The sequence below is a fragment of the Cariama cristata genome, unplaced genomic scaffold, assembly GCF_000690535.1.
Source record: "Cariama cristata isolate BGI_N322 unplaced genomic scaffold, ASM69053v1 scaffold10817, whole genome shotgun sequence".
NCBI lineage: Eukaryota > Metazoa > Chordata > Aves > Cariamiformes > Cariamidae > Cariama > Cariama cristata.
The window spans coordinates 1-22,582 of record NW_009627085.1 but is presented as its reverse complement, the minus strand read 5'-3'; the positions used below and the strand labels follow the sequence as shown (position 1 = coordinate 22,582).

The following is a 22,582-nucleotide window of genomic DNA, read 5'->3' as shown; positions in this document are numbered from 1 at the left end:
GAAGAGCAAAGTCACAGCCTGCAGTCTCACTGTCTAAACCTTCCCTCATTAGGATATCCACATCAGAAGACAGCAGCAGGAACTTCAGATACCAGAGCCCCTCAGACACCTGCTTGTATTGACCTAGCATACTTCTGTTCCTCTCTGGGTTTATATACTTCCCTGCGGTTGAATGTGCTTGATCAAGGGGAGATGGAAGTAGTAATGAAGGACTGAAAAGGACACAGGATGATTCCCAGGTCAGCCAACAATGCAATTGTTTGTGCCAATCATTTATGTGACTTTCTGATTCAAGAACCATTGATTATAAAAATGTGAGCATGCATTAAAAAAAAATTAAAAAAACATATATAAAGGTGGCTGCAGCCTTCCATTACCAGGGACATATCTTTTTTTCCACATTATAGCATTCAGCTCAAAATTATTGTATTTTTTTTAACACACATTCACCCAGGACAGGAAACTCTAACTTTATAAGGAATAAGCAGCAGCAGTTCTGGGGAGCTGGGTTCATTTCTGGAAACGTACTATGTCTCTACTGACTTTATGAGTCTGGACCACGGAGCTGTTCACTCCCTCAAGAAAGCTACCCCTAAAGCAGTACTTTCTGACATACTGTCAGCCTTACACAAGAAACATAGCTCTTAAGGTATGAAACACCAGGGATCACAGATATTTTCAGCTACCTATATGTTTTGAAATCCTGTACAATTTCAGAACACCTGAAAATAGCTAAATCATGGACAACTTTCTATTTATAACTGATTATTTTTAACATACTCTACCAAACAAACAGCTGTGACAGGAGCTTTTCTTCCACACTGGATTCAATTTGCAGAGACACAGAAAAACTACTGTTCAATTTCTAAGACACTTGCAAAACCTACTTTACAATTTAAAAATCAGATCACGATCAGCTTGTTTTTTGTTCTCCTGCCACAGCACTTTTTGTGCTATAAGTTCAGCACATCAATTAAGTGAAGTTTAACTCTTGTTGGTATTCAGTTAAAGCCTCATTGTTGTTCCAGGAACTATTGCTGCTAAACCTAGCTCCTGTAGGATGGATTGCTCTGACTTTGGCCTTAGAGAATTACAGAACTATGTTACTGGATCTGCCACCTTCCAGGGCAGTTTTTCTGGGCCATGTGAAACTAATAATTATCGTCTGTCACCTTTTGCCAGAGGGAACAACTTGAACCTCAACGTCTGAGGTGAATTCTAAGTTATGTAATGACATTCTGCACATTTAAAAAAATATTTATCCCATAATTTTGGTGAAAACCTGTTCCTCAGTGCATGTTGCTCTACTTTATCAAATAATGAATGTAGAGCTCTAGAAGGTGGTGTTTTACAGATCATGAAACATTTTAGGTGAAGGTTTCACAGTGATGACATTTTTAAGCAATGCTACTAAGTCTGTGGATGTCTGGTTCTTTGTGGATGACAGCTGCTGTCTAAATGCAAATTATTCTAAATACGTCCTGTATCAAACTTACTTGATCCAAGAACCTTTACAAAGTTACAGGCATGATTCTATATTTGGATATTTATATTCATGTGCATTCAGCTTTCCCCAATTCAAGGGACTAATTGAACACCTCATCTTCCTGTAAAATGTTTTCTCTCCCTCTAGGCCCAGGTTTTAACAAAAGAAATTAAATTCTTCTGTCTCCTGATGTTAAATATAAGGCTTAGGGCAGGAGCAAGAGCACAGGGAACTTATTCTTACTGCATTCTGCCCGTGCAGGAAAATATAATGTATGAAAAGGGTCAGCTAACAAACTGCCCCAGGCACCCCATCCTTAAGGCACATGAACTGGAATTAGGGAAACTTTTATAGAGCCAAGAGCTGCTTTCACCAACAAGAGCCAGTGTGCTGGTGTAGACGCCTGTCTTTGCCCAGAAGCAGCTGAATGTTATCTCCTAGCCTGGGCTGTGAAGTTTATGTGGCAATCAGAAGTGTGCTTTCAGCATACAAAGACATTTTCAAGTTATATTGCATCTGGCCAGGTAGATGCTGAGGTCCAGCAGCCTCTATGCAGGTGAGTAACTTGAGTATGGACTGAAAGACTGTACAAGATTGCACTGTTGGCTCCACTTGTTACTGCTGGTCACCAAACTGGCTAAATTAAGTGAGCCTGGATGGTTCCACCTCCCATGCTATCACAGCTCTAACTGCTGAACAGGTGCATGGGCCCAACACCATAACAGATTCAGACTTTTGGGTTACTTAATTTCTGCTCTATTATGCTATACCTTCTAAGGAAATATTTGCCTCTGAGAACGCTGGGTACAGATAGCTTAAGTCTCATTAGTGTTTCAAATGCATAAAAGGTATGCTCCTGCGTAGAGACCCAAAATGAAGAATTTAATAGGTGCACAACCATATGGTTTCCATTCAAGTATATAGCTTCTTACCTTGTTCAGAATCCCCAGTAAATTCCCCAGCAGCCACTGAGTATCCTGTTTAAAGATAAATTACAAGCAAAACACTTGATAAACCATTTCTTTCAAAAAATATGCAAGGACAATCAGATTTATATGTTCACCTGACCATCAGAATGCAAATTTTCTAACATTAGTATACTAAAACTGTGTAGAGAAAAGGAAAATAGTTTATCACATTATTATGACTAAATTAACTGTAGGTCTGAATGTATAATAAATCTACTCCTTTTCTCCAGAAATAAGTTTCTAAACCATTAATACTTAATAATTAATCTGAAAAAACAGCAGATACTATGGTAGTTTTCCCTAACAGCTATTGATACAATTTAGGTCTTCATTATTGTACTGTAATGTGTGAGTATCCTGTTTTAGCTCTATACGGAAGACAGATTTCCAAAGATGCAGTTAAATAACTCCTGGAGCTTTAGTAAACCTGTGAGATAATTGCTATTGACAGAGTAAAGACTCTTGGACTGTATCAGGGACTGTCATTTCAAATATATGGGCAGAGATGAAAGGATGCATGTTTGCCTTCAAATTCTACTGCATCTTTTCTATACTTACATGAAGAAAAGCCTCTCTTACATGCAGAGACATGTGAATATCATGCAAATTCTTAGCGATCAGTACTAATACAAGGTACATAAAGAGCCTTTTTTCTATTTATTACATAGTATTTTCAAACTAACTTTTGTTATTGCTTACTTCAATTGTATCTTTTAAATATCACTGAGAATAAACTGCCCATTCGTGTAGTACTGTACAAAATATGGTAGAACTGAATTTTCTTTTATCTATTAAAAATTGAAATCGTCTCTAATTACTTTAAACTCAATCCATCATCTTGGAATGAAAAAATACATAAATGGGAACATTTTGTATTTCTACTTAATTATTTAAGATCAAATAATAACATTAATGAGCCATTTAAGATCTCAACCTTCAAACCCTGTTGCTGTGCACAATTCTAAGAATGTTCATAATCCCACTGAAGTAACTAGCAAACTACTGATTTGCAGTTGTCCTTAAGGCAAACCATGTTTAAATCCTCTCACGATCGGGATGTTAGCAATTTAGGGCTTATTTTAATGTTTATATAAGACTCATGCTTTTAGAACACATTTGTAACTGACACAGAGCTTAGCTTACCCATGTAATTGTCGTCATATGAAGGTGGTGCCACTCCTGTTTGCTTCTCTCGTGCCAGTTTCCTCAGAATATCCTTGAAGGAATAATTTGCAATGATATCCGCAACACTTGCAGTAATTACCTGACCTGGATTCAAACAACTTCATAAATGAAAGGGACATAAAGGAGAGCCAGTTTCTACAAAATAGGGCTAGTAGAACATCAGAACAGAGCTGAAGGGATAATATAGCACAGATGCAAAGAGTAGACATCTTCTCTCAATCTTTCTTCATTATCACCCTGAAAGTCTCAAGAGTACACATAAATCAATAAAACAAGGCATTGAGACTCTACTGAATCACCACAAAAACATCTCCAGACCCATTTCAAGGTACTGATTCAAACTAAAGTCAAGCATTTTCAGGCTCAGCTACCTTTTGATGCTGTACAGTACAAATGTAGTAGACCAATGGAAGCAATTTCTCAATGGAGAATTCAAATCTATGAATTCCCTACCATCATAATCAACTAGATCTTCCTCCTTTAATAGCAATGCAAAACCACACATCAATAAGGCTGACAATGGGCAAGCTAGTAGGCAGAATCTGGGAATCCGCTACATCATACATGTCAAAACAAGTTAAAGCAAAAATACACTTTTAACCCTTTACCAAACCACTTCAGGTTTTATCTACATGAGAAACTACATCTTGGAAACTACAGTGATGCCACAAATGAACTAAAAATATATGCAGATAGCAAAAAAAGGTTGTGTTCAGAAACAAATAGTGACAAAAACTTTGAAAATATTTCATTTGCTGTACAAATATTAGCTATTTTATAAATTGCAGTATTTCTAGAGAAAAAGTCAGCTTATTAATTAAATGACAAATGTGCTAAAATGTCAACATAAAAATAGTTATTTCTATTTGTTTCGCTTCCTATACAACCTACATCCTGAATTTTCCCTGACTTATTTTTATGCTCAGTTGCTCATTAAGCAATTCTTCTGATTTATATTTGTTGAAAATAAGACCAGAGACTGGCTATCATCTTAAACTGAGAAAACAATGGAAATCTAGAACAACATTTTCCACAACACTTTCTGCTTCACTTCTTAGATCGAGTTAACCAGCCAGATGAACATACCTTGCCAATAAAAACTACCAGGCCCGCCTACTATCAGGTCTCCATTCTACAAAAAGCAGAATTGAATAAAATTACACAACAAAAGAACACAACAAAATTAAGCATGCATGGGCAAAACAATTTAAATGACTAAAAGAATATCAGAATCATGATGAAGGAGAATAGCCCAGTTCAAGGAAAATATGTAGGTGCATGGATGTGAAGGAAAATCCACAGTTAAATAAAGTTAAGATCACTCTATGCATCTTCACTTGAATGAAAGCCATAATTTTTGTAGCACTAACATAGCATTCTAAAAATTGTTGATTATTTGTAACAAACAAAGTCAGTATAAAGGACAGTCTTCACATTCAATGAAGCAACAGTAATGCTTTATAGCGAAATATACTTTTGTCTACCCTACAATGACGTCTTTACTCCTCAGCTATTAATAATGTGAATAACAATGTAACTGCAGAAGACTGAAAACAATGACAGTGATCAAAATTATGTGAGGTTCTGGTGCTGTAATAATGGCACAGACAATAACAATAGTTGCAAAGTTTATTCTTTGGCCCACAATATTGTTTCTGGACCCTTTTGGCATATAAGAACAACTAGCTGTTTCCCTTAAGCACTTTCACCTCCACAAGAGAACAGTCTTAATCAATGACTGGTCTGCCTCCAAAAGCATCCTTATACAAGCTATTTTACCTTTAAAAACTAGCTGATGCCTGCCCATAATTTCCTGAAATTCAGGTCTCTGGAAAGCATCGTAAGTGGGACACATTGAGATAAAAGCACATGCAATTTTTTGCCTGATTATCTATTAAGATAGACTGAGCAGAGTCAGATTGGAGTGCTGCAAAGAGACAAACAGGTGCTGATTGGAGTATTTCTTTTATTAATGAAACCAGAAAGTCCAAAGTTTGCAGAGGAAAGAACTTAAAACAACTTCATGAAACTTTCCATATGCAACAGCATGGGGATAAACTCTTGATCACTGAGACAGTGCTTGAACACTGGAGATATATCAGAATTACATGTGGTCAAAGTATTTCAGAAGCAGAATCTCACCTTGTAAAAGTCTAAGCTGAAACCAGCTTGACAAAAGCCTTGTCCTTCAGGATCTGCATTGCCTGCAATTATGAAGGTAGAAGCATTTTATCAGTTTCACAGTGCACGTGGAAGACAGCTTAGACATCCTTGGAGCTGTAAGGCTGTAAATGAAAAACTACCAAAATATGTGAAAAGATATGTATTCTTTTTTAGAAGAAGCAGAGCAAATCAAGACGTTCTACAGGACCCAGAACATGCAGTCCCCTTGTGAAGATTCTGAAAAATAGGACTAGTTACTTGTGACTTTCTCCTCTTGTTAGCAAGGAAGGGCCCTTGCAACAACTACCAGGGATTCAGTTTGAATTTGGCTGGAGATACAAAAGTAAACAATTTAACAAGAAATACTAGAATGGTCACCACAGTCTGCTGTGCCATAAACAGAAAAGTAAGTGTTTACTAAGGGATTCTTAAAAAATGTTGACATAGTGGATGGGTCAATGTTCAGACAACATCCTGGTTATATGTACTAAGGCAAGTGAAAAGGGCACATGTCCTTCACAAGGGCCAGCCCTTTAATTGATACACATTTGCTCAATGAGGACTGAAGTGTAATATAATTTTGGATGCATATTTATACACATAAAAACATCCTTCCTGCTTCTGTCCATTTTTACTTTTAGTCTCCAAATCCTTACATAATTGTACAAAGTGTGTTGGCATGCATTTTAGGGCTTTCCTATGAGTGCTGGAAGTCTGCAAGATGGGGAGACTGAGAGCAGCAATGGCCACTTGAACTCCCTCTTCAAATGGCATCAGCCTTTGACAAAGCCCCAGTGAGACATCAGAAGTATATGAAGCAGATCTTATGGTCACCATTTCTTACATATTCAGCTTTCTTCTGTACCAGGGACAAGGATTAGGCTTTAAAAAACTTGTCAGCACAACTCAGTTTAGAGCTGTACTATAATGTGAGAAAAGGAAAGCCGCAGAGTAACACTGAATGTACATGCAAATATTTCACATTGCTACAGGTGTGCAGATTTTCTGGTAGACCATGAAAAGCATTATTGGGCTATGTTATCGCACATCTGTCAGGTGTCAGGAAAATCCAGCTGCACGATATGATGCTGTCTCTAGATCTTCACAGGAAAGAGATTGTTTAATTATGTGTAGTAATTGTCTACTTTTTCTGTAAAATGCCTGTTACTTTCTTGGCAAAATAATCCATGAGAAACTTGAAGGCAGGAGCTCAGTTTGCAGTAGAGGAACAGTTAAAAGGTGTGTTTTGAGATTAGCTGATGTGCACATGGCAAGAATACAAGCTGCAATAGCAGAGTCTCTGTACAAAGGGTATCGTGACAAGACACCACATTCAGACTTCTTGTGTTACTGGCTAGCACATACAAGTTGAGACAGCTACCTATCTCAGCTAAACTGAATAACATCATAGCTTTGCTGTGAGGATTTCCCCTGGAAGGGATAGGTAAGCGCATTATATTTGCTATCTTACACAGATTACCTTTAGAAAAGTAACTGAAAGAACAATTCTCTGATCTGTGAGTGCAGAAACTGCTGTACACCCAGTCCAGTCCAAAGCTCAGTAATGTCACTGGATACTTCATATTGATTTTAATAATTTGGAGCACTGAGGTAATGAGAGTATTAATAATCATCAGAAACACTTAGACATAGGATGCTGAGCAGGATGTACAACTGATTCAATCTAATGTGTGGCATTTTTTGCAGACCTCTAGGTAACTGAACTTGGTTCTAAATATGCGTGCACTGTTTTTCCCTATTCCCCAAGAAGTAAGGACCAGAGATTGCTACCACATCCACACAACAGCACAGAGAAAAATGTGGAACAGCAGTGCTAATGTGCATGGCGTTCTTCCATGCTGAAAGTCCTTCATAAATGAGCTATTGTGGGTGACATGGGCATGAATGGCGATACAGGCTTGTGTCTTTCTGTGCAGGGTCTGCTCTTCAGAGGGTGATCCTGTGATGAGAGATTTATACTCAGCATCTGCACGAGTAATTGGTTTTAAATGCTGTCTGGTTCTTATCTAGACCTGTTTGCTACATTTTAAAGCCATTTAAATTGAATGAATTCTATCTCATCACTATAACTGTACAAGCCTCATTTACTTAATTTCCTCTCTTTCAATTATACAATAAAGCATCCAATTGCAGGCATGCAATTTAATGTTGATTTTTCTTTAAACCCTCATCCAATTCAATAATGTCATATAGTAATCTTCATTCAAGCAAGACTGTGTGAAGAATGAAAGAATGAAAACATTGAGTGCAATGTCAATTCCTCCAACACAAGATTGTTCCTATTAATACTTACTATTGCGACAAGGTGAATATTCAGCATAGGCACTGAAGTTCTGAATTGCTACATAGCAGGTGCCAACGGGGTCCTTCTCAGGGCTATCTTTAAGGGTTCTCCAATGATATAAGGGAGCACAAGCCTATCAAAACAGAAATGATGTCACACGTACCTTTCACACACTCATGCATCTGGCAAATGTAGTTTTTAACAGCGTACAAGAATTCTCTCTGGTATTATATCATTCACGTAGCAATGATCATAATATAGTGACAGAAGAAAATGCAGGACCATTACTTCTTATAATTTCATTATAACCTGAAAAGCATAGTCTGATCTTTCACTTATAGCCATTAGCAGGTGAAATCTGTCAGGCACTACAGCTCACTTTTAAGCATATGTTACAAATACCCCCTAAGCCTGCTCCACAAGTAATATGTTTCCTCTATCACTGCTCACTGCACAGAACTTGATCCCATAGTTTAAGATGTAGATCACATATATGTGGCTGAAGACATTCCTACTTCTGTCCTGGTATGTCTTAAGATAATGGCCATTGCAGTAGAACTGCTATGACTCTACTCAGCAGAAGGAGATTTGTCAGTGTTTTGTCATATTGTCTATCACAATCATCAGATTGTCTGCCTTCTTATAAACCCCTGGTTCAAATATTTGTAGAGATGATACAGCTCTAATGCATTCAACAGTCTCTCAGTGAACAGTTTTTTGCTAAATAAATTTTGGCTAGTGAACCAATATTTAACCTTCTGTATTATGGTAGAGGTGTTACAAAGATGACAGTGTAAGGATAAAAGATACACAAGTTGTGTAGAGAGAGAGTTTATCTTTTTTGAAAGCAATTAAAATAATTGGAAAAATAGAAAAGATAAGCTGTCAGGTATGCAGGTCACTCTTCAGGGGTTCCTGTGCCCTAAAATTTGTCAGTTGGTTTGGGGAGGAGAAGACACTACCTCTCCCTACAACCTTGCCTCTGTAAGATACAAACAAATCCTCCATTCATGTCCTACCTTGAGTTACTTTTCCAATCAGAAACCTGTCCACCTCTGGCAAGGCATTGTTACTATTCATCCTACTGTATAAGCCTTAGTTCTGCAATCAGTTCCAGCTGGATGAACCACTGTGCTACTCAGAGCTTACCATAAAAGCCAGAGCTTCTGGAATGCTGTTTTAAGGACCAAGGCCCCTTAACATGCTCCTGCCTAGAAGATCTTACAGATTAAAACATATCAGAGAGCAAAACCAGAGTGCAGCAAAAAGGAGTATGTGTCCTGTGAGGGTGACTTCAGGTAAATTTGACATCGAGCAAAATGGATTTAAACAGGAATTCTATATAAGCATAAATGTTAACCTAATGCAGTTTACTACCACACTTGTAGTTTAAAAAAAAAGTTTCTGACAGTTTGATTACATTTTCTTTTTCTTGCCTTTGACCCTACAAATCTTAAAAGACAGAGTTTTCCAGCTTCATTGTTCAAGTTTTTGCCTGAAAAGTGTTGACCATACCTCTGTTTCAGAGAGACTGAGAAGAGCTATCAGAAGCAAAACAAAGTTTGGTCAGTACAGACACAGCACATCAGTTGGTGATGATGTTTTCTGCTCACTTGATTAAGATTCAGCAAATGGAGGTAAAGAATGATTCTATTTCAGTTTGTGAACTGTTGTTTAGTACAGTATGTAAAATTAAAAATTTTCAGCTAATTTTAGAATTTTTACATTGAAAGTTCAGAAAAGCGACATAATATTTATTCTTATGGAGACTTTCTTTGCATAATTAACTTTTAAATAGAAAGTGCATACACAAAAGAGTGGTACATGAAGGCGCTGAACAGGAAGTTTGAGAGCTATGATAACACTGACATAAGTGACAGAGAATTAACAGTATATGCTAGCTCTGTAAAAGAATAGGGTGATATTTTATTCATTACCTGTTTCATGTCAAAATCCTTCTCTAGGTTAACAACAAGGCATACTATTTAAGGGAAAGCATTTCCTTTAGATAGTTCTTCCATTGTGACTACTACTTAAGTAATAATTAGAAGTTTTAAGCAAATCCCAAGACACAAATTATTGCTTTGCAATTGTAAAACCCAATAAAACTAACTACTGACCAAACAAATTATTCTTATCACAATTATTTCAGCGACATTTTCAATGTAAACCTTAGTGCATAAATTTTAAATATAAAATGTATGTGTATTAGCAGCATCACTACTACTCTACCAAGCATTAAGAGTACTTGCTCCCAGCTGGGGCCTTCTATCAATACAGGTAAAATGTTCAGTGAAACTGAAAAACAGACATTGCACTTTGACAGCAATCTTGATTTGGAGCTTTTTTATCATGACTTTTTTGCAGCTGTTTTACCATGACTATGACATAGCAGTTCAAAATAATGTAAATGTGACAAAAGAGGTCAGCGCTTTCTCTTACTATTTGATCTTCAGCACAGGTTCTTGGCTGCCATTACATTCTGCATTTACCATTGCAACTAAAGCTTCATAATACAAAACATTTTATAGCATATAGCTATCAGTTACTGTGTATCTCTAAAATATGTCCATTATCTGTTTAAGAAAAAGTCATCATTCACTTCCATAACAATATGGCATTCTGCTATTTTCGCATGGCAGTGGGATCATCTTCACTTGATCAGTTCAACCTGACTTTATAGATTGCTTTCATTTTTTGAGTTATATACATCATCTGGTTTATAATTCATGTATAATCAGAGTTGTTTCCATAATCCACACACAGAGAGCTATTAAAGACATAAATTTGAGAAAAATAAACATTATCTCCAAATGAATACCAAATGCATAAGACTTACCACAACTTTTTCTTTATGAGCCTTGACTGTTGCCCCAAACCACTGATTTGTCTTAAACTCAATAGGTTCCCTGGTGCCATTTACTTTAATTTTCCTGTTGTCTGACAAAGAAAGAAGCAGTATGTTGACAGCTTATTTCAAAAAGTATTACCCTATGAATTACAGATACAAGTGAACAGACTAATGGATATATTACATTGCATCACTGTCATTGTCCTACCAGCTTAATAGGAAATGAACATTCTAGTATCATTTAAGCTTTTCACTGGTCAGTGGAAAATAGCTTAAATTCACATGTGAAAATTCAAAATAATTACACTTAAACTTCAGAAAAAAATACAAGGGACTGGAAGAGGAAACCCTCTGTTTCCCCCTGCCAAAAAAAAGTTTACCTCAAATTCATGATGAAGAATGAACAAGACTCCACAAAAACAAGTGAAAAGCCCTAAAAAGTCTTCTCATATGTGGTAGAAACTTTCCATGTAAAAAGCATGTTCCATAATTAGTTTTTGTCAAACAAATGACATTTCTCAGCATGCTTATTCAAAGACCAAGACTACAGATAGCAAAGGACTTAGTTTTTAACAGAATTACATGTGTACACACTGTCACAAGAGACAGCTTCTTAATGTTGCTTTATATACACTCTTGCAGATGTCAGCATAAGAGAAACCATCTGGGCAAAGACTCAGGCCAATTATAATGCATTTCAGGTTTTAATAAAAAGCAGACATCCCTTCCTTTCACCCTCAGTTCTCTGAAGTAAACTGATTTCCCATATGTTCATGAGCTATGCTCTTCCCTTACCAGTCATTCCTAATGAACTTCCCAATTTGTACATAAGCAGGGCATTACTCCTTCCCCCTTGTATCTGCATTGCCTTATGTTTGTTTCTGGTTCCTATCAGGAGGGATTTCACAAGAATCAATCCTTTTTATTCACTCTAGGTGAAAATAAAGCTATATACTGTCTACCTTGGAATGCAGAGAAAAAATGTAACATCAGATTATATTCTATGGATTTACATATATTTTTAAAAAACTAAGGAAAAATGCAACCAACACTTTAAAAAGCCAACACTTCCTGGGATTTGCCCGACAGGAATTAAGGAGATACCTGAATGCTTTTCTAGGATGTTGGATCACCAGTTACTTCTGCTCATAGTAACCTCATAAATGTTACAGATATAAACTGAATTAGAAAGAAAAATGCATTATATTTGGAGAACAAGGGTACTCTATCTCTGTATTTTTTCCAATAAACATGAAGGAAAGTTGAATGAGAATGAATCTGTGAAAGTGTGAAAATCTCTGAAAAAACACCTTTCTTCATACAAATATTTGTTTCTGTGCTGTGCCAATTACAGGAGCTCGTATGGAAATCCATGCTTAGAGAGATGAAATTTCAGGAATATTTAGATCTTAAAAATTCAGGAAGAGTAATATAAAATCACTCTAAAAATATTAATTTTAAAAGTAAATTTTATTTAAGTTAGGCCTAAACTTTAATAAGAGTGTGGGAGATGGCAACTTTGACACGCTGCATTGCAGGAGCTGCCAGCTTCTACCTAGCTGTTGGTAACACCACTTTTGATTATTTTTTCCAGTGAAGTCAGACCCTTTCAAACTTTAAAGGTTTCTTTTTTATTTTTTTAATTCTCCAGCAGATCTGAACATGATCAATGTCCACAGATGCAGTCTTGATAGAAGCAAAGCTTTTGAAGCTTGAAAATCATCCACAGTCAGCTTACAGCAGCCAATGGCTGAGGATACTCTCAACCAGCATTCTGTCTTAAAAAGAGCTTACATTTTCCATCAAAACAGCATACTTGTCTACTGGCAAAGTATACTAAAATTGGAAAAGAAGTTAGGTTTTAAAATGAGGACAATTGTTTGGAGGATTTATAAAAACCATAGCTGAATTTACCAGTAAATCCGCAAGAAGTGACAGACTTGCAAGATAGCTCTCATCATTCCCCCCCCCCCCCCCCCCCCCGCTTACTGGTATATGGTGTAGTACGAATCCTTCATCACGTGTCACCGAATTTTCATTATAAAATAATTAGTAAGATATCACAGACAAACAAATTAATAAATAGCTTTTTTCTCTAGATAAATCTCTTTTGACAGAAATTCTCTAATCACCTTTGTTCAGGATCCTTCCTGGAGCTATGGAGTCATATTCCCAGTTTCTGAGGTTGTGCCTTAAAATACAGTTTAGTCTTTTGTACATAACAACCAAGCAGTATTTTAGATTGCTGTGAACTAGCTACGGCTTCCCCTATAACTTTATCAAAATGAAGCTATATACACAACCAACTTGTCTGAATACACATGGACTGTCATTACTGTGACCTGATAGTATTAGACAACAAGGCTCTGAATGAAGCCACTGTAAATGTCCACTTCTGAGCTAGTCATCCACTTACAACTGAGGACATGTTCTAGGGCACAGTTCTCCTCCTCCTAAAGCAAACACCTAAGAAGGCCAGAAGAACCATGGCCACAGATGACCAGCTTAGATTAGACTCAGATGAAAACTATTCATTTACTCAGATAAATCCCAATTCAGTTTAAAAAAAAAAAATAAAATTTCTGTCTTTGGCACATCCCTCAAAACTGTGTCATCTAAGTGTTTCAGAAAATAACTTGTCTGTATCCTGACAACACCCTTATATGACAGGGAAATATCTCTCCTTGTGTTACTTATGGGGATCTGAGGCCCACAGGCTATGTCTATACTGTACCTTACCCACAGGCTAAGCTATAGTTCTGTAAGCAGCAAAAACTTGGCTTGAATTTAGGTTGCATTTAAATGTCATCTTTTCTTCTGGAAGAGAATGCATGGCCCCTTTTAGGAAGGAGTCCAGGCCATCTCGTATCATGGTATGTGACACTCATGCAAGGATAGCTAGAATACAAGGCAGCAGCTGGGCTGGGCACACAACATCTGAGTTTGTCCACAGAGTGGTCCAGGGAGTGCCTGAGTACCAGCTGGATTGCTTCAGAGCCAGCCCAGGAGCTGTTCCAGATGGTCAATAGTCTGGATGACTCACAAATTTGGCTTGAAACTCAGCCCTGGAGTCACTCTTAATTGTACTGCCTAAGACTGTATTGCAGGCTAAGGCCTGGACAACCAGGAGTATGCAAAGAGCAGAGAGTATAAATTTAGGTGCAAGGACATCTTTAAACTGCATTATAGCAACCCAAAAGCATCTCATTTTCTACTGCAGGCGCCAAGACTCCTATATACTCGTACTGCCCCACAATACAGTTTCAGAAGCAGCTCTGGAGATAGTGAAACATGATTTTGAAAGTCAATCTTTTAGACTTGAGGTACCTAGAGGCTACTAAAGGGAAAAAGGCCCCTTAAATTGCCAAAGCAGTAGCTGGACAAGTAGAAAAATTTGAATCCAGACAGTAAAATTCAAAACTATGTAATAACAACAGTGCAGAGATTAATTTTTAGGAATTAAAGCCTGAACCTGGAGCAATTGTTAATGCAAATCCATCATTTGCACACATTATACTAAATTTGGCACTTTCTACAGGGATTGGTCTCCTCTCAGTCACTGAGTCAGCACATTATAAACTGTTCAACAGGCATGAATCAAACATTACTCTTACAAATATTTATTTGTTGTAGTAATCAGGATCTGCATAAGAAACATGTATTTGCAAACAATGAAGTGGTTCATTGTGGTTCATTCAGGTCTTGAAAACTAGAAGTAAAAAATCCAGCATCTATTATAATTTGAAAATACTCAAATGAACAAAAGCAAATAAAAATACTTTAATCAAACTTAACACAGGAAAACAATGCTACTAACCAAAGCAACAAATCCAGCTATGTAATACACCTGCAACTCTTTCATGTAAGTTCTCTCCCTTCGGGAACTTTGAAAAGTATTATCTTTACTTGCTGTGTGTGTGTTTGCCTGTACGTACTGGATAAAAGCAGACGGCCATTAACCAGGCATCTACAGCAGGCTCAGTTACACTCTGCCCTCTAATCCGTACCTACTCAGACTACATATGGGATGGCAAATCCCTTTTACATACCTGTTTTGGTGTACGTGTGTGTGTGGATGTATCTAAGCACATCCATACACATAAATAAATATAGAGAATATAAAATGTAATGTATACATTTATACATAATCATATATATACAGAGTAGAGGTGAATAATCACCTCAAACTATACATACTTATATAAAATGGGAATACAAACACATAAAAACAACAAACAATTATATTTATATAAATTTACATAGGTCAAGGAAAGTGAATATCTGCCTCACATGGGGACAACACCTGGAATGCTATGTACAGTTTTGAGACACCAGCACAAGACTTGCAGATGTTTGTCTTGAAGAAGAAAAAGCAAAGGAGGATCTATTTGCACTTCATCCAGTGTTCAATAGGTAGAGAGAAGAGTGAGTCGAAGTCCCATTTGAGGTATACAACAAAAGGAAAACAGGCAAAAGACACGAATTAGAGCAAGGGAATTTCTGATTAGATATAAAGAAAATACTCTTCACAGTGAGGGTGATTAACCACTGGAACAGAAGGGAAGAGAGAGGGAAGGGTTCATACTGGTATACTTGGTCCCATATTCTAGAAGGGAGGGAAGAGAGGGGATCTTGTCAACCCTATCACCGTGGCAGAGTGGTATTCTTCTGGTATCACTCCCATAAAAGATTCTAATCATATCACTAAGCAAAGGTAAGTCAGTAACATTCAAAGGGTCATAGATATTAGACCCTCAACAGAGAGACAGAATACAAATGCAAAGCTAAAGACCATGATCTAGGGAACCAAGCCAAGCAATCGCCTTCAACATTAATGTTGGGGAAAAAAAGGATCCCATACTCTTTAGAGACAGTAAGGACATGCAAAACCCTCGCATGATGAGAAGAGTAGCTTCTATTTTTAGATTTATCTGATGCTGCAAACATCTATTTAATTTCTACTTTTTATTGTGCCTTAGATGCTATTCACATGAGTTATTTTAATTTAATAGATCATATCTAAAGAGTTTTATTTGGACTTTCATTCCATGAATCAATAAAAAAAGAGTCATTAAACCCAACAGGATTTTTTCTCTAAGTATAATCTGATCAAAACCAAATTAAGACCTCAGGGCTTGAACTAACATAGCTATGGGTATTTTTTCCCTTCTTTAGATAAGGCTGAGACTTACAAAAGAAACCCATGAGAGTCTATTATAAATCAGAATGCTACAAGTGAACCATGAGGCTCCAGATAAGGTCTTACTGGCATAGTGGCCTGAAATGTGTCAACATTTAAAAGTACAACAAAGTTCTCCCTCAGCATTTTCTCTTGAGATGCAAATTCTGTTTTATAACAGGATTCTAAGTTTTCCCTAGAAACCTACCATCTCTACAGCTAATGATTTTTTCATGTAACTAAATCACTTGAGTCCCACAATTCATCCTTTCCTTATACAGTACCTGGGTTCTGTTACTATCAGCTCAACTGCTGGCCAGATTAGCTCATGTTTTTTATCAACTGCACTTTTGGCCAGAACTGATCTACATCCCCCTCCCGTGTTCCTCTTCAGAGGCTATTCAAATTTTCTCTGGCTAGTTTAGAAAAATATAACCTATCTTAATAAAACTGGTAAAGTTAACTGGTAGCAAAGACAACACTCCAGTGAATTCTGGAAACTTAGGTGAAGTGGTATCTAAAATTCTGCCTTTCGGAGCTAATTTAAAACATAAGAACTTATTACAGTCTGTTAAATATTACAATTAAAAGTGACCATTATAATGAGTTTCTGAAACATGAACTATCAGCTTTTTATGAGATTTCAAATGTAATAGCGCACTTCAGGGGGCATTTAAGTTTGCTTCTGGCTGCAAGATGCTTTGAGTGTTTCAGAATTTCCCCAATTAATTAAGTGAGGATAAAGTTTTCTTCATATTGCTCTCCTGCTACCTCTCCTGGCAGCTGAATGGAAGAGCACTGAGCTTAAACACAAGGACTTGGTAATTCCACCTCAATGCTAAAGCAGAAATAGTCATTGTAAACCTCATTTCATAATGGAGAAACTGAAAAGGAGAAGTCAGCTTTGTGTATGTAAGAGAGAAAAGACAGATCCCAGCTCTTTAATGTAATGGCAACATTTGTTGCCCTGTCCTCTCATTGAGTTTCAAAGAGTATCACAGCCTCACACTGCAATGCAGCAGGACAGCTTTACAGAGCAGGGAAACAAGGAAGAAGAGTCTCTGCCCTTCAGTCCACACCTCCTGGAGTAAGGGGATACTAAAAGCCCTTCCATTATACTTTATCTCACTTCCCTGCTGCAATGGAGCAGGTTAAAGCACCAGTTGTGCTCTCAGGGGTTTCTCAGTGCTTTCAGCTTCTTCCCAGAGTCTTGGCCCTGGCGCTTAGATTTAAGGAGTTTTAAAAAACTGCAAACACAGGACTGCAGAGTCAGTGCTGTATCAACAGCAGGAAACACGGAGAGTTCCTGCTAAAGTCCCTTCTTGGCTGGAGGCCATATCACTGGCCAACCCATCTGGGAATGTCCGGTTACATCAATTGCATATGGATGGGATGGCCCAAATCCTATAGCATATCAACATTTCACCTCTTCCCCTCCTCTGCCTCCCTGTCCCTTGTAAGGAACAATCTATTCCATCAATCAGATTAATTATTGATGTTGGTTTGCAAGTAAATCACCTAGTTGCTTTGGAAATCTCTGGATTAGCTACTCTGAAGAAAAGAGATAGGTGACCTGAGAGATGAGTGACAATCTCGGAGAACTGCCTGTAGAATAATTTCAGTTAGGTGGTATGACTTTTAGGAATGGGCCACAGATAGTCCCGCACCTCCACTAACTCTAACTAAGCCATCTTTTCAGCGCAGTAGTTTAGCCCACACACATTTCCACATTAACATAAGTTATGCAGCTGCTCACAGCACTGAGACCAGCTTGAGCATCCTAACATATGCACAGTGCCAGAGAGATTATTTCAGGAGTAGTCTTGTTTTTGAATATCAGTGCTAGTAGTAACGAACCCAGTCTGTGTTTGACAGCTAAAACATGGTGCTTAAAAGTAATGACACACTTTTAAAGGTGTTTTAGTATCTTTCACTGGGAATTCAGTGAATACTGAGTGTTCCTGTTGGGTATACATCAGTAACCACTGCAATGTCTACTCCCTCATGCAGTCTTAGTTTCTGAGAAAAAAGGAGCAAGAGAGCTTCACAAACCACAGGGACTTGTCTTCTGTTGTTTAAAGCTTGCATGATGCAAAGAATAGAGTTCAGTCCTGAGTGTCACAGTCTGTGTGGTGGCGGGGAGGTTAGATGCACCTTGCCAGTAGCTCTGGGTGCAACCCTTGCACTGTCAGATCTCTGATCCACTGGGGAACATCACAGTTGTCTTACACCAGTGTCAGGATGTCAGGTCCAATTAGGCTTAGCATTTGTATTCTCCCTTCAGGACTTTATGGTATGCAGGATATAGAATAAGTTTCTTTAAATTAAAACTTCAGTTATTTTAAAAATAGAAAGATACTATTCACAGAGAAAAACAAAACTCTTCAACAAAACAGCCTCTACAGGACCAAAGATGATCCTATCTCAGTGTTTACCATCATAGTATTAACCTAAGCAAGCCTAAGTTGTTCACTAAGGCATCTATCACTTACTCAGTTCCCTCAAATCACTTACTGGACAAGTGTCCCCTCTGTCTAAGGCAATATATACTTTACAAACTCAACACATATTTTTTTCTTCCTTCTCTTTCCTGACTCATAAGCATGTTCTTGTTCTTCATTGCCTCTTAATAAGCCTTAAATACTTGTGGAGAGAGATTTTGTTCCTTTTTAGTTTGTTGTATTTTACAGTCCCATAGCCAGGCGTATCTATCCATTCATTCAGTAAACATCTCAGTATCCATAAAATACAGGATAGCTATAAATTAGCACAAAGCAACTACACACCTGTAGCATCATGATATTGAAAAATGTCCAGAATCTTGACTGAAGCCATCACAGAATACTAGTCAATGTCCTCACTGTTTTCATTTAGTAGGACTGAGATATTAATAGTGTTAATACAAATAACTCAAAGCATTTGCAAATGAAGGAACTCTTCTTGAAATTAGGTCTGCTGTTCTTGTGGAAACAGTGAAACAATCCGTACAGTTACATATGAGTTTTACCAATTAGGTGCACACTTACACACTTATTTGTGGCAGTAAAAGTCCAAATAACATCCAAGTGCACTGTATATTCCCTCCTTAACAGAACATAAATTGCATGGAATGTAACATACGTGAGCTTCATTTGTGTACCCAGTCCTCAGAAATAGAAGACATGAGCCATCATGCTCACAAGTAATTTAAGCCAGTGTTTTTCAACCACTTGGATTTGGTAACTCTTGAATTTTTTTGTTATAGTGGAAATTTCACAGTTTCTGTGACCTGCAGCAATTTCATATGTCTAACTTGGGATATAGTATATGTGAATCTGCTTTTCTTTTACAAATTCTTTAGAATTTGGAAGTCCTCCATTGAACTCTAGTGGCTGAAAAATACTGATTTAGTAAATTCTTTATCTATTTGTTGGGTCACACTGCCTTTTAAGTGCTACATCATACTCTCCCTTTCTTTCTAGTTCCACTCAATTTTTACTTCTGATCTTAATTAAAAATGCTTTCAATTATTCAGTAGTTTCCTTTCTTTTATTGTGCTTAGTGAATCTAAGTGAAAGAGCTGATACTATTTCGTTACAGTCAAGAAAAAAGTACTTAAAAAGGAGCTTTGTATAAAAATGCACGACAATGAAATCTCCCAGCTCTGAAGCAGCCTCTGTAGTTCTTCTGTTTTGTTTCAGAAAACATTCCCAAAGCTTTCCAAGACTTTTCAAAATCTCCTATGAGGCGTGAAGTTCTAAGCTTTAAAATTAAAGCCGCTAGAGCTGAATTTCCAGTCTTCTAACAATTACTGGGTGTCTTTGTTTTGGGAGAAAGGATAATATTGTGGTTAAGGAACTGGAGGAAGAAGAAAAAAATCCCAAGTGAGTTACTAGTATTATCACCAACCTCCTGTATGACCTTTGACAATGTAGACTGATTTTTTTCTGTTTATCAGAATAAATATAAAAATGGGAATATAAATATAAAATGGGAATAGCAGTATTTTCAAGTGATGTTGTAGGGAGAAGGCATAGTGAGTACAAGGTGCCTGTACAAGAAAGACCCATAAACTGAACATACTCCTCACATTACTAAGGACTAAGTCCCACTAGGCATACAGTAGCCAAAGGCTTCAAAAGGAACTATGTGTAACAGACTCTTTGAAATAGTATCATCTAGGCTAAAGCTCATGTGGACTGCTCTGTTTGAGGGAATAGTGGAAAAGATGGAAAACTCACTCCTGTAAGTAGCGTATTTTGGAGAGAAAAAACCTGACATGAAACGGACATCCATACTTCTAAAGGAGTCATCTCAGGCATATTGGAGATGGACTTTATGTTGCTGGCAATGAAGAATGGCTGCTGGTACAAGCTATGCAAACGTTCCTGAGGCCTGTGTCTATGAGGGTAGCTGGCCATTGCTGAATTGTGTGAAATGACATCTTTACTGGCCTCGGTACTGGAATTAGATAGTCAATGACAACACTGCTAAACCTGCCTATACTGCAAGTCCCTCCTCCAAGTATAGTGCATTTATATGTACATATACACAATATATGTATATACATATATACAATGGGCTTATATATACACTGGGCTCTCTCTGGCTTAACTTCAGCTGCCTACAACTCAGGCATCTATCCAGAGGACACAACCAACGATCTCAAGCAGACTGAATGAACCACACTTTGGAGATTCCAAGCTGAATAGTTGCGTGATACAGTACAAAGCCTTGTTGAGATACTTACACATCAGCCTGTGCCTTTATTTGAAACAAAGTATCTGCAAAAGGACATCTGTGCCAAGAGTATGGAGTTGTCCTGAGACTCTTTACTCAACTTTTCTGGAGTTTCCCACAGGAAAGATGGTTGTCCCTCTAGGTTTCATCACTAGCTTTTCATTAGTTTTTCAAAATGTCCCTTTAAAATGTGATGGAATTTTCATTTGGTCTGTAAGTTTTCTAGTCAAACCTGAAATTAATTTGTATAGCTACTATATTCCACTTCTGTTACATGAACTATTTAATCCTAAAATGGAAATACAGAAATATTTCCTAAACTGGTTTTACTTTAAAGATGTAGACTCAGGGCATATTACAATAAAAATATTGTACGCATACTGTCTATGTCTGTACATTCACATTTATAGGTAACCATATGCTGTACGTAATATTACATGTCCAAGTAGCCACATACACATAGATGAGATACCTCTTACTCTGTTTGGAAGAATGCCCAGCATGATGGGAGAGTCATCCCGAGCAGAGCTCCTAGACACTAACATAGAATTAGGATGTCTGGGGAGCTGGAGCTGGAAGGGGTAAAGAACTGCACTGCTTACTTACTACATTTAGGTAAGCTCTTCTGATTTAATTTGTGTTCTCAGAAAAAGAACTGAATTGTATTCTCTTCATTTTTAAATAAACCACAAATGTTAAGATTAAATATAACCTAAAGAATCATAACTTTTGCTTAATGATTAAACTGTCAAAGTCTGCCTACACAAAGCCGATCAGTTTTAAACTCCCTGCAAACACTAGGCTTAAATTATTTTCAAGACCTATAAAGAGACAACAGAAAACATATACAGCCTGAATTGTTTAAAATGTGGGTTCCCTCTAATTAAATAAGAAACAGCTGTCTTGGGATTTTGGAAGTGGATATAATCTATCCACATTGTGCCTAAATCACTTTGCATCTAGCTTCCAATATTCTGAAATAAAATTCTTGCTTTCTGAAAAGAATTAAATAAGCATGCCACATGAGGTACTTCACCCATCTGAACAGACGGAAAACCTCTTGCTGAAAATAACAGCAAAGACTAGCAATCCTGTGATTTCCAGGATTTAGAGAAGTGTATGAGACACGAGTTTTGCCTTCTAAGCACTCAAAAAAAAAAAAAGTATTTTCAAAATCAGGAATTTGCCACAAATACTTTTAATTAAAGCATTAAAAAAAAAAAAAGGCCGCAGCCGTTATTCAGAGGAACTACACACAGATCCTGAAGGTCATACTCCTGTTACTTCTCTGAGGACCATGAAACCCTGCCCTGCAAGTGCACATGCATACCCACTCCCAGGAGTGGGATTCCACTAGCGAACTGCAGATGTTCACATCAAAGTGACACAACCGAAGCGAGCGCAGAAGAAACTTGTGCCGAAGGGAGACCTGAGCACAGCGAGCAACACGCACAACGCTGCGCTACAAGGTTCAGCGCCTGACTTACTGGTATTATCGAAGGGTATCTGCCTGCACCGGGTGGCGGGCCAGGCGCAGTGGTACACCGCTCCTCCTTCCACTATGTCTGGCTGCGTGGTGTTGGCTTTGGGAGCTCCCACCAGGACGCTGACTCTGCGAAACACACCGGGAAGTCAGGGGGGCGATGAGGACCGACGGGCTGCGGTCCCGGCACAGCGGGCTAGGGGCTGTCGCCCCGGCGACCGGCCCGAGGGCGCCGGGCGGGAC

General features: G+C 37.8%; 1 protein-coding gene across 1 annotated transcript in view; it reads right to left on the bottom strand.

The window, feature by feature from the left end:
* LOC104164856 (integrin alpha-8) overlaps nt 1-22,468 on the bottom strand; it is a gene marked incomplete at both ends in the record, with an annotated part of 47,919 nt that extends 25,451 nt beyond the window's left edge. The window contains 7 exons of the mRNA XM_009704311.1: nt 2,419-2,463; nt 3,598-3,723; nt 4,726-4,771; nt 5,782-5,843; nt 8,117-8,240; nt 10,947-11,047; nt 22,344-22,468. Of these exons, the coding sequence (XP_009702613.1) occupies nt 2,419-2,463; nt 3,598-3,723; nt 4,726-4,771; nt 5,782-5,843; nt 8,117-8,240; nt 10,947-11,047; nt 22,344-22,468 (629 nt within the window). The remainder of the gene's footprint in view (nt 1-2,418; nt 2,464-3,597; nt 3,724-4,725; nt 4,772-5,781; nt 5,844-8,116; nt 8,241-10,946; nt 11,048-22,343) is intronic.
* Nucleotides 22,469-22,582: the final 114 nt, after the last annotated feature.